Below are 13,669 nucleotides of genomic sequence, written 5' to 3' on the forward strand. Positions count from 1 at the left end.
TCAAACGCCTTTTCGGCATCCAACGATAGGAGCATAGAAGGCGCTCGGTGGGTGCATATGACTTTTTGATCGCTTGCTATTACACTTTTTGTGACAAAATCGCTTTTTGACTTTTTTATTTTTTTTTACGGTGTTCACCTGAGGGGTTAAATCATGTGATATTTTTATAAAGAAGGTTGTTATGGACGCGGCCATACCTAATATGTATACTTTTTTAAAATGTATTTAACTTTTATACACTAATATCATTTTTGAAACAAAAAAAAATCATGTTTTAGTGTCACCATAGTCTGAGAACTATAGTTTTTTGGGGGGGGGCGATTCTCTTAGGTAGGGTATCATTTTTGCGGGATGAGATGACGGTTTAATTGGTACAATTTTGGGGTGCGTATGACTTTTTGATCGCTTTCTATTACACTTTTTGTGATGTAAGGTGACGTTTTTTATTTTTTTACAGTGTTAACCTGAGGGGTTAGGCCATGTGGTATTTTTATAGAGTAGGTTTTTACGGATGCGACGATACCTAATATGTATATATTTTTTTTTACATTTAACACAATAAAAGCATTTTTGAAACAAAAAAATCATGTTCTAGTGAGTCATACACTAACAGGTTGCCTAGGAGACCCAGCCTGAGGTTGGATCTCCTCGGCACCCGTAGAAGGCAGGTCCTAATGCCGTTCTAGGCATTGGGCAGCCTCTGCATGGCATCGGGCTGCCTTCTGACACATCGATTCCCCGTAGAAGGCAGGTCCTGATGCCGTTCTAGGCATTGGGCAGCCTCTGCATGGCATCGGGCTGCCTTCTGACACATCGATTCCCTGCCACAGCAGCGCGGGGACTCGATGTGCTCCATCACCCGCCGCAAACAACTTCTAGGTCACGGTCAGCGTGGACCACGGCATAGAAGGGGTTAAACCTCCGGCATCGGCTTTTACAGCGATGCCGGCTGATAGAGCAGGGCCCCGGCTACCAGTGACTGCCGAACCCCTGCAGGGATCGGGCGCTCTGATGCTCACCCAATCATCCCGCCGTGCATGTACGGCGGAATGCATTCTGGCAATGCATCCCCCGCCGTACATGCATGGCTTTTTGCGTTAAGGGGCTAAACTGTTTATGATTGAAAACTGCTTAGGCATTCCCACTGACTTGTATTGAGGATGAATACAAGTCTATTGCAGCCTTGAACTGTTAGCGTCCATTCACAAGTCCGCAAAAGGGTCTGCACCTGTTCCGCAATTTTGCGGATCCATGGGGGGGGGGGGCAACGGGGCAATTTCCCCCCCCCCCTCCCGAGCTGGCGTCGCGGCCCTGCTCAGAAGTGAGGGTCGGCGGCGGGGAACAGGGAGATGAGCGCTCAGGACAGCGATACAGATGGCTGTGCTGCGGCAGGGGAGGAAGAGGCGTCCCTTTCCCTTCCTCTGATAGGCTGCAGGCACTAGGCCGGCAGCCTATCAGAGGCCGGCGCAGCCGGCGCGATGACATCATTGCGCCGCCTGAGCCGTACTGCACGGGACACAGGCCGGAAGAGGCCTGCATCGCTGACACGGAGGTAAGTATAAGTGTTTTTTTTGTTGTTTTTTTTTTATATATATATATATATATGGTAAGGCTGTTACCAGCCTGCATTTGTGGGAGGGGCGTCTGGCTATTTATTCTCCTACCTACCGCTCAGCCAGGCGCCCGAGCCTCACGCCCCTCCCTCCCAGCCCTTTTTCTCAAGCTTCCATCAGGTATGCCCCCTTTCTTCACTGGTGTACCTGCGCCCGTGGCTCCCGGCACAATTCAGCCACTATGTTCAGGGCAGGTTCCTCTGCGTATGCCGACGTTGTCCTAGCCCTGACCATAAATATATATATACAATACAATACTTTTACTGGCACATGGGGGGGGGCTGTTATTACTGGCACATTGGGGGGGGCTGAATTTGGGGGGGGGGGGGGCTTTTATTACTGGCACCTAATGGGGGGCTGTTATTACTGGCACATAATGGGGGGCTGTTATTACTGGCACATAATGGGGGGCTGTTATTACTGGCACATTGGGGGGCTGTTATTACTGGCACATAATGGGGGGCTGTTATTGCTGGCACATTGGGGGGGGCTGAATTTGGGGGGGCTTTTATTACTGGCACCTAATGGGGGGCTGTTATTACTGGCACATAATGGGGGGCTGTTATTACTAGCACATAATGGGGGGCTGTTATTACTTGCACATTGGGGTGGCTGTTATTACTGGCACATAATGGGGGGCTGTTATTATTGGCACATGGGGGGCTGTTATTACTGGCACATGGGGGGCTGTTATTACTGGCACATTAGGGGGGTGTTATTACTGGCACATTAGGGGGGTGTTATTACTGGCACATTGGGGGGGTGTTATTACTGGCACATTGGGGGGTGTTATTACTGGCACATTTGGGGGGTTATTACTGGCACATAGGGGGAGGGTGTTATTACTGGCACATGGGGGGCTGTTATTACTGGCACATGGGGGGGCTGTTATTACTGGCACATTGGGGGGGGCTGTTATTACTGGCACATAATGGGGGGGCTGTAATTACTGGCACATTGGGGGGAGCTGTTATTACTGGCACGTGGGGGGGCTGTTATTACTGGCACATGATGGGGGGCTGTTATTACTGGCACATGATTGGGGGTTGCTCTTGTTACTGGCACATGATTGGGGGCACTATAGGGGCATCTACTGAGGCCACAAAGAAGGGGTATTTTATATGGGGGGCTCTGTACAGTATAATTTTATACTGGGACACATTATGGTGAGTACTATGGGGAAGGGGGGAGAGGAGTACTATGGGGTCATCTACGGGGGGCACTAAGAAGGGGTATTTTATACTTGCAAATTATGGGGGACACTGAGGGCATCTACTGGGGCATTTTATACTGGTACATTATGGGGGCACTAGGAGGAAGCGGGGGAGAGGAGCACTATGGGGGCATTTACTGGGGGCACTATACAGGGGTATTTTATACTGGCACATTATGAGGGCACTATGGGGACATTAGCTCAACTGGGGGGCATTACAAGGAGGTATTTTTTGCACTTTCACATTATAAGGAGAATTATTTCTACTGGGGGGGGGGGGGGCATTATGGTGGGCTTTATTACTCCCCCATGGTATGAGCACCCTAGTAGCAGCACCAGCCTCTCCCTACTCTGCTATCCCTCTGCCCCTTCTCCAAATCCTTATTATGAAATCTTTCTCATTAGGATAAAACACATCAGCTCCACCGAGCCCCCGGCCAAAGTGTTGAAGTGGTGTCCGAGATCCCCAAGGGCCAAGCCAAGTAACTGTAAGTTTTCATGTTGAGTATGTTTATGTTATACACATATAGCCTACACTGTGCCCCACAATATACAGTATACCTCTACACTGTGTAGTCTGGTCATTAAGCACCACTGTTTTGTGGCGGCGGACAGAAAATAATCTGGAAGTGCCCCTCCCGAGACCAGGCTCTGGATCCGCCACTGCCGCACAAGTGACGAGAAGAAGATGCTGAGGCGGGGATACCCTGCCACAGACCCTGGGTCACCAGTCCCTTTACAAGGGTACCAGACTTCTAAGAAAGAGATGGACAGCAGGCTCACCCCTTTCCTCCGCACAGAACCTTCTTCTGCTAGGTTAAAGACTGGAGAAGCCAGCCCTATGCCTCGCCTGCATTGTTTTGCACTTGAGTTTCTCCAGTAGAGAAGCACACTGATTTACTGCAGACCCTGACTCTCTGGACTTATTTCTCATTGGGGTGCTCCACACCTTAATTTGAAGAAGATGAAGGGAATGCACAAAATACTAGATACCGTATTAGTAAGAAGCACGCAAAGTAATATATCAGATATATAAATAATACCTTATACTTGTAGTTTGTAACTTACCATGGACTTTGTGCTTCACTCATAGAGAATATGTTTGCCCATAGTAGACAACACAGTAGAGTAGATGTCCCCATGATGCCAGACGCAGGACTGAGGGAGAGACGAGGGCAGCCAAATATTTAAACAAGGGAGGACGGACAAAGATAAGACAAGCAGAATGTCAGGAGGAAGTAAATAGAAAAATATGGAAGAAAGTGAAAATCTAAAATGTAGAACCTGCTGAATCTCCATATGCTTAGAATGGATGGTGCGAGTCGTCTGTATCTGATTTTCGTGGTCATTTTCCTATGTAGATTTTACAAATGTTCCATGAAGTCGAAATATGCAATTTCACTTGTAAGGTCCATAATGCTCAGAGAATGACTTAGAGGGCACAGGAGAACCACTGCAGTCAAGGATTTTATGAGTACTCCGTGGAGTAACCATTAAAGACACCATTGGGCTTCAAAGTAAAACTTGTAAGATGGCCCCTCACCACCAAATGATCACCATCAGACGCAAGGGACTTCAAGATATGGAAACTATATAATTACTATGGCATTCCCACCAAATTCTATGTTTTCTTCTCCTTTCACCAAGACTAAAATGTTTATGACCTATTGTCTGATAGGTCATCTATACCTAATTGGTGGGGTTCCATCTCCTGATACCTCCGCTGATCAGCTTCTCAGTATACCCGCCATACATTGTACAGCGGCTGTGCTTGGTATTGTAGCTCAATCTCATTCACTTGAAAGGATCGAGCTGCAAAACGTCCATGTGACCGATGAGATTGACGTCACTGGCCTAGGAAGAAGCCACAATGCTCATCCGAGCCCCATGGCCCCTTCCAACAGCTGATTGTTGGGGAGCCATGAGTCAGATTCCCACCAGATATTTATGGCCTATCATTCAAGAAAATACCTTTAGTGGGTGATAATGCACCAAAGTGAGAGTGGTTGTCCATTCTGGCTCATAGATGATTCCCAAAGAGGTCACCGCCATGACATTTTATGAAACACTGCATATAAGCAGTGGTTATCCTGAGTAGATGATCACTTTATAATTAGTACAGCGCTGCCACGGCTGCTTTCCTGAAGCTGTTATTGGGCAGTACCCGACCACTATAGCTCTGAAGAAGAGCCATACACTGCTGATGAAGGATTTCTGAGGGGCATGTAATCTATACAGTGAAGACGAGACCAATGTTCTGCTGGGATGTATGTCTTGCATCAGGTTCAGGATTATGGACCTTGGGCAATACTTTACAGGTTTTTCAGTTCTGCATCAGAGGAATGTCCAGGAAGGTAAACAGATGACTTTCCTGTTGCTTCTCTTTCTATTTACAGCTAAGCCAAGGTCAAAGCCCTGCACCCCCAATGTGTACACACCACAAGCTTACAGGAACTGGCCATGTGATTGTTGAGAAATGAAGAATGAAGAAAAAAAGTTGAAAGGCCTGAGAGAAAAAAAGCTAAAGCACAACTCCTCGTCCAGAGACCCAGAAATGAATGGATATACAGGTGTGGAATAGAGTTCCAGTGTTTGGTGGCATTATGGTTCCAGACAATCACCGAATAGAGGATTATGGACCCATATGATTCTTCTGGATGTCAAAAAGGAGCATGCTCCATCAAACATCTTATTGCTGAGGTGTTCGGCCCTGTCATCATTGTTTCTAAAGGATACACTATATGGCAAAAAGTATGTGGACCCCCATCCTGAAGCTTTGACATAATTTAAAATCAGCACAGAATGTTATGTATGGGCCTCTGTGCAACACATATCCTTAAAGGACAGCCTTGTGCGAATGGTGCTGAGAAACTATGGATCAGATCTATCAAAACTGGTGTCAAGGAGAATTAGCTTACTTGCTCATACAACCAACCAATCAGATTCCACCTTTCATATCACAGAGCTCCTTTACAAAATGAAAGGATCGATCTGATTGGTTGTTATGGGCAACTAAGCCACTTTTCCTCTACACCAGTTTGGCTAAATTCCTCTGGTTCTGGGGTTCTCCTGCCTGATGGCGGCTGAGGTGCCCTTGATGTTGCTGTCTTACTGTGCGAGGAAGGGCCGCACATGTAGTGTGGTATAATGACGAAACCGGTGTTGGTATAACAAATCCACAGTACTTTACTGGTGCCAATCAGCAGGTGATCCACACAAGCACTATTCACATCAAATGCAGTCTTTACAGTCGGTTCAAGTAGTTCCCAAAGGTTGTATATGGAGGCTAGCTTCTCTTTCTCACAATCAGACTGGTCAATCTCTCCTTTTCCCGGCCCAAAAGGATGCACTTTCTCTATTATCATATACGTATACTGTGTGTATATATAAGTATATGATATTCACAGTATCCTCAGAGAAATGCAGTCTGTGAACAGGTTGCCCTCCTGTTCTTTGGTTATGGTGGGCAGCTTGTAGTGTTTCCACCACATACAGAGGAGGCTTTAGCCAGATTAGTGACAATTACCTTTTTTTGCCAAAGTCATCAATCCCTTTCTGTCGGCTTCCGAGGGCTAGCACATCAACTGCTTGTAGTCTGAAAGAGAATTAAATCTCCCGACATGAGCTGCTCCTTGCTGCTGTGAAGTGTTCTCTCCTCAGCAGTCAGCCATTAAGGCTAGGTCTACATGACGACATGTGTCGAGCGACAATAATTTGCGCGACACATAGGGCACAACTACACTGTTTTTGCCACTGTCGCAGTCGCAGCATGTCGCATGTCGCAGTGTGACACCATAGACTATCATTCTAAAAATTGTTGCGCGGCATTGGTGCGACAAAATGTTGCGCAACAAATGTCATCGTGTAGACCTAGCCTCGCTCCAGAATATTCATTCTCAATGATCAGGCAGACATTCATGTAGGCTCTGCTTAATTCTTAAAGGGAGAGCTCAAAGTGCACACTTTCCCTGAGTGAAGCTAGCTCCTGCAGAGGCAAGGGTCAATGTTAGGCTACTTCCACACTTGCGCTCTCCCTTTCCGTTATTGAGATCCGTCATAGGATCTCAATAGCGGGGGAAAACGCTTACGTTTTGTCCCCATTTATTGTGAATGGGGACAAAACTAAACGAAGCAGAATGCACCAAAATGCGTTCCGTTTGGTTGCGTCCCCATCGCGGACAGAATAAAGCTGCAAGCAGCGTTTTTCTGTCCGCGAGGTGGTACGAAGCAAGATGGATCTGTCCTGACACACTATGTAAGTGAATAGGCACATATACGTTTTCTCTGACACAATAGAAAACGGATCCGTCCTCCATTGACTCTCAATGGAGTTCATGACGGATCCGTCTTGGCTATTTTAAAGATAATACAACCGGATCCATTCATAACGGATACAGGCGGTTGTATTATCAGAACAGGAGCGTTTTTGCTGATCCATGACGGATCCAGCAAAAACGCTGGTGTGAAAGTAGCCATAGCTGTTTAACCCCCCCTCCCCCCGCCCTTTTTTGCATTCCCGTGTATTTCACTGACCATAAATTCAGTTTTACTTTCTGCACCGTGGATCAAATTACCTTGGCACAACCGTATTTATCCTTGCCAAGCCTAGATATTATCCGAATACTGCTGTTCTAAGAACAATTTAGATTCTTGGATTAACCCCTTAGTGAACACCCATACGCGTTTTTACTGTGTTCACTAAGGGGCCTTAGGCTGGGCCCAGTCTAAGCGATACATTGGTCCCCCGTGCAGCGGGGAGCAGGGGCCCGGCTCTCACATGAGAGCGCGGGCAATGGTACCCGCCGCATGTATAGTGCTGACAGAGGGAACGGACTCCCCCTGTCTCCCATCGGCACCCCGCAAATGTAATTGTGGGGTGCCGATGTGTGTGAAGGCTGGCTGGGGTCTCGTTTGGGCCCCAGACCAGCCTTGAGTAATTTCCAGCAGGCTGCGCCTCTCTGGCGCAACCTGCTGGTCAATGTCAGAATAGCGCTGACATTAAAATGCAATTCACTATAGGGATAATGCATTGCATTTTAAAATCAATCAGAATGTTGTCTGTTATAGTCCCCTTGTAGGACTAATAAGTGGCAAAAAAAAAAAACATTTATTCATAAAATAAACCCCATAATAAAAAATACGCTTTTTTTCTATTAAGTGGTAAAAAAAGTAAAAAAACACATTCATTCATAAAATAAACCCCATAAAAAAATACACTTTTTTTCTATTAAGTGGTAAAAAAAGTTAACAAAAACATTTATTCATAAAATAAACGCCATTTTAAAAAAATATGCTTTTTTTCCATTGAAAATCCCCTTTTCAATGAAAAAGATTGCAAAAAAATAAATTTGGTATTGCAACGACCGGACTACATAAATATCATGTAAATTGTCCCCTACGGTGAACGCCGAAATAAAAAAATAAAAAAAAAAAGAGACAGATTTGCTAATTTATTCTTAATAACAAGCGATCAAAAAGTGCCATTTACTCCAAAATGATACCAATGAAAAATAAAAGGCGTCCCTCAAAAGTCAAGCCCTCACACAACTCTATAGAAAGAAAAATAAAAAAAGTTATGGGTCTTGGGAAGCGGCAATTCAAAAACAATGCAAAAGGGATTTTATTGCAAAAAAGTTGTAAAACTGAAAATACTACTATATGTATTTAATATCACTGTAATCGTAGTGACCCAGAAAATAAAGATATTATGTTATTCATAACGAAAAATCAACACCAAAAAATTTACAACGTAAAAACACAGTGGCAGTATTGCTGTTTTTCCCATCTCCCTCCTAGAAAGAGTTGATAAAAGTTAATCAGAAAGTTTGTTGTGCCCCAAAATATTGGCGCCATTAAAAACTACAACTTATCCCGCAAAAAACAAGCCCTCGTAAAGCTATATAGACGGAAAAATTAAAAAGTTATAGCTCTTGGAACGCGACGATGAAAAAAGGAAGAAAAGCGCTTGGTCAGTAAGGCCCAAAACAGGTTGGGCACTAAGGGGTTAATGGCTGAATACAAACAAAGTCAGATTGCAGTGCTCACCTGGCTATTTAAATCCAAGGGAGGCACGGATAGACGTCAGGAACCAGACGCCAACATGTAGCCAAAATCGAACAGGAAAAATCCAGCTTCCCAGGAATAAAATAATTTTTAATGAAAAAATGCCTTAAAAACCGACATACAATACACGTCTACGCGTTTCGGATCGCTAGATGTGGATCCCTGCCCTGGTGGGATCTGACGTCATTACAAAGCTACTTGGATAACAATATGATTTCCCGGGGATTGAGGTTTCCAAAAATAACCTACAACTATATGTTCGGAAGCCTTTGTCACTCAATGGCAAAACACACTATCGGATTGCTCCATAAAATTGATGGGGCTTATCATCAAATATGAGGGAGATACATTCGTCAGTCGAAGGGAGGAAATTAAAATTGTTCAAGATTCCATTTTTCCACATTCAAGCTCTGGGCTTTTTAAGGACTTGGACATAAAATTACAGGAGAATCTGAACACAATGGAGGAGGGTCTTATTGCTATTAAACAAGAAAAATTCAACCGGGATCTTCAAGACTACAGAAGTGGTACAGTTTACACCAGGTCTGAAATGAAGGCCAACACTCCACGGTCTATTATGAAAAAAATGCACATAGCAAGAAACCCAAGTCCGTAAAGGTAGCTTTCAGTTCCACTGAACCGGATTCCTCGGATGCTGCGCCCGATCTCTTGCCTACAGACACAGTGGTTAAAGGTCTATGCACACATAGCGGTGCCGCAGATGATAATGCACGTCTGAATAAGCCTACAAAAAACGCAGGGCGTAAACACGCCAAAAAACGTCCGCTATCCTTCTCGACACAAGAAACCGTGAATGATCTACAAGTGATCAATCTTTCTTCTAAGATATTGATTCAATCCCAAATCGATGTCTTGGCAGGGGGTCTCTCCTTTGCGCCCACCTGTCACTTTGATTTTTATCATACCATAATTGATGTCAATAGACTAGCCTGTAATCTTACCCTAAAAAAGCATTTTTCTAATGCCGATATGTTAGATGATGTTCGAGTTCTACATTATTGTATCCTAACATGGCCTCTTTTTCCTTCCAGGAACTTATGAATATTTCTTAGGTCCAAGCAATCCCAGGTTTCCTTTTGGATACCAGAACTGTTTTACGGTCTTTTTATCATTTTGGATGGCAGCCTGGGTTCGTTTGGATCACAGCGGATGTAACCTCTCTATATACAGCTATTCCTCATAATCTAGCTATTGTTTCCATAAAGTGGTTTCTTAATATATATTCAGATTTTAAAAGCCCAGTCACAGAGTGGTGAGGGTGGCAAATGCATAAGGATTCAACACAGTGGCCCAGTCACAGAGTGGTGAGGTGGAAACCGCATTTGGAGTCAACATAGTGGTCAGTCACAGAGTGGTGAGGGTAGTAAATGCATGAGGAGTCAACATAGTGGCCCAGTCACAGAGTAATGAGGTGGCAACCGCATGAGGAGTCAACATAGTGGTCAGTCACAGAGTGTAGAGGGTAGCAAATGCATGAGGAGTCAACATAGTGGCCCAATCTCAGAGTGGTGAGGTGGCAACCGCATGAGGAGTCAACATAGTGGTCAGTCACAGAGTGTAGAGGGTAGCAAATGCATGAGGAGTCAACATAGTGGCCCAGTCTCAGAGTGGTGAGGTGGCAACCGCATGAGGAGTCAACATAGTGGTCAGTCACACAGTGGAGAGGGTGGCAAACGCATGAGGAGTCAACATAGTGGCCCAGTCACAGAGTGGTTAGGTGGCAACCACATGAGGAGTCAACACAGTGTCCCATTCACAGAGTGGTGAGGTGGCAAACGCATGAGGAATCAACACAGTGGCCCAGTCACAGGGTGGGGGGCAACAGCAATGGCAGTAACAGCACAAGATGGTGGGGTCAATAGGAAAACATTGCAGCAGAGGCAGCAGGTGTTTGGCATCAGGCGGGTTGCAGCATCAGAATAGTGGGTAAAACAGATGGCCAGAAGAAACGGGTCTCTTTTCACAAAGTCGGTGTCCATGTGTGTGTGTGTGTGTGTCTGTCCCTGTGTGTGTGTGTCTGTCCCTGCGTGTGTGTGTCCCTGTGTGTGTCTGTCCTTCTGTGTGTGTTTGTCTGTGTGTGTGTGTCTCTTTCCCTGTGTGTGACTATCCCTGTGTGTGTGTCTGTCCGGTGTCCGTGTGTGTGTCCCTGTGTATATTTGACCATCCCTGTGTGTGTGTGTGTGTGTGTGTGTGTCCCTGTGTATATTTTACTGTCCCTGTGTGTGTGTCTGTGTGTGTGTCTGTCCCTGTGTGAGTCTGCCCCGTGTGTATTTGACCATCCTTGTGCGTGCATCTGTACCTGTGTGTGTGTGTCACCATCACCATGCCCACAGCATTCCTATGTCTTGAGGATCCCCCTAGCCTAGTCATAAAAAAGTCCAGTGCGTCACCTGAGGTAAAGAAAATGCCCTTGCCCTGCAAGTCATGGAGGAGTATCGGGCATGAATGAGTGAAGAAGGGGTTATAAGTTTTCCCGAATCTTTTCACACAAAGCTATATATCAATCTGCTCAGCTCCTCCTGCTACAAAGTATGCAGCCTGCAGCTCAGATACCATGTTCAACGTGACGGGTTCCCTTTAATGATATGCAAATTATGCAAATGGTAGGAAATTATTCAAAACACTTCAAGTTATTCAGTATGGAGTGTGAGTGCCACAAGCAGAAATACATGCACTTACACACCTTGGCTGCTTTCAATGAGGTCATTAATGCTTGTCTGCGTGTCTGAGGAATGTTCTTGCTCGCTGAATGCACTTGGGCACGCAAATCATCAAGATCCGCTGCTGGTAGTTCCCTTTACAATTGCCGACCAATGACGTCCAAGACATGCTCGATGGTAAGCAAGTCTGGAGATGCTGCATGCCATGTTAGCACATTTAGGCCACACAGACGGATTTCAGCAGCGCAAGAAACATACAGCCTGAAATTCTTTTGGAAAACGGCTCCTGTGACACTTTGGAGAAATGGCCGTACCATTGGTTCTACGACCAAATCAATGTAACACAGAGCTGTTAGTGTAGCTGAATTCAAGACTAGAGGTGTCCAGCTAGCTTACATTATGTCAAACCACACATTAATCCTAGTAGTAGCACTGGTGTCACGTTCCCTTGTGAAGACCTCTTCATGGTGTAACCATGTAGTGTCCAAACCAAAATCATCGCTGTAGAGGAAAGAACTCCATTCCAGTCTCCTGTACACCATGATAGCCTTGAGAGCAGTGGCTGGAGGGCAATGGAACACCTGTAGCTGGATGTCTGGCTTGTAGCATGCTGATGATGTAGACAAACTAGACACTGTTTGCCGCCCTAGGTTTGGGATGTGATATCCCAATGAATGAATCACTGTGCTCCATCTGTTTGTGCAGAGGATCGCCTCTGTGAACCTCTTGCTGCCATGCCAGTTTGTCATTGTTCTCCGAGCCACCGGGACACTGAGCGTTGAATAGTGCTGACATCTCATCCTAGGCGTGTAGTGATCTGCCAAAGTAATAAACCATGGTCTCTAGGTTTACGGATTCTGATTTTTGAGGTTTCAGGTGGTGAAGAAACTTTCAATCTGGTTTGTATGGCCCTCTCACATGCCATTGATTGGAACTAGATACTTCATACTTGATCATTTACAGATCTTAGTGACACCTGGTACTTCCTCGATTAGCATGATCTTACAGCTTGTCCTTCTTGGTGTTGAAATTTCAATGTTGAGGAGTGTAGATAGATAAATAGACAGATACAGATAGATAGATAATAGATAAATAGACAGATATAGAAATAGAACTGATTAATGCACAGCCAGTTCACACTAAGAGACTGAGAGACTAGTCATTTTACACTGCTGTCGTAAGAGTCTATGCAGACAGGGGCGTAGCTATAGGGGGTGCAGAGGTAGCAGTTGCTACCGGGCCCAGGAGCCCGAGGGGCCCAAAGACCCTGGCATTATAGAAAGTGCATGCTGGTCAATTTACACCTCTTGCTGGAGGGAAGGGGTTAGGTCAAGAAATTGGCATGAAGGGGTGCCCTTTCAAAGTTTGCCTCAGGCAGCAGGAATGCTATATGCTCCCCTGCCCCTTGCCAACAAGCACTACGGGAAGGGGGCCCCAAGCTGAACTCTTGCACCAGGGCCCATGAGCTTTTAGCTACGCCCCTGTATGCAGAGCTCAGTTTTGGAGGGAAAAGCCAGACATAGTGACCTTTTAATTGTCTGGTTTAGCTCTTTACACTGCTCTGTCATTCCCATTCACTTGTATTGAGGCCCAATACAAGTTTATGGCAGCCTTCTGGGATTTGCGTCCCCACCTATCCCTTGGTTGAACTTGATGGACATAGGGTACTTTCACACTTGCGTTATTCTTTTCCGGCATAGAGTTCCGTCCTAGCAGCTCAATACCGGAAAATAACTGATCAGTATTATTCTAATGCATTCTGAATGGAGAGCAATCGGTTCATTATGCATCAGGATGTCTTCAGTTCAGTCCCTGTATGGTTTTGGGACGGAGAAAATACCGCAGCATGCTGCAGTATTTTCTCCGTCCAAAATTCCGGAACACTTGCCGGAATGCCGCATCCGGCATTATTTTCCATTGAAATGCATTAATGCCAGATCCTGCCCCAAGTGTTCTGGAAAAACGGATCCAGCATGTACAGACCTTTTAAAATGTGAGATCTGGATCCGTCCACAAATGGTATCCATCTGCATACAGATTGCAACTGCCTGCCAGAATCTAGCAACGCAAGTGTGAAAGTACCTGTGGCGAAACCAACC

The 13,669-nt window shown here is 45.5% G+C and overlaps 1 protein-coding gene across 2 annotated transcripts in view; it reads right to left on the bottom strand.

The window, feature by feature from the left end:
• LOC122945987 (complement C4-like) overlaps positions 1–4,190 on the bottom strand; it is a 71,808-nt gene extending 67,618 nt beyond the window's left edge. For both annotated transcript variants that reach the window (XM_044305244.1, XM_044305243.1), the window contains exons 1-2: positions 4,111–4,190; positions 3,895–3,984 (exon numbers count right to left, since the gene is read on the bottom strand). In XM_044305244.1, the coding sequence (XP_044161179.1) occupies positions 3,895–3,984; positions 4,111–4,175 (155 nt within the window). In that variant the 5' untranslated portion in view covers positions 4,176–4,190. The remainder of the gene's footprint in view (positions 1–3,894; positions 3,985–4,110) is intronic.
• Between the last annotated feature and the right edge of the window lie 9,479 nt (positions 4,191–13,669).

Source organism: Bufo gargarizans, chromosome 9 (genome assembly GCF_014858855.1).
Source record: "Bufo gargarizans isolate SCDJY-AF-19 chromosome 9, ASM1485885v1, whole genome shotgun sequence".
In the NCBI taxonomy this organism is placed as follows: Eukaryota; Metazoa; Chordata; class Amphibia; order Anura; family Bufonidae; genus Bufo; species Bufo gargarizans.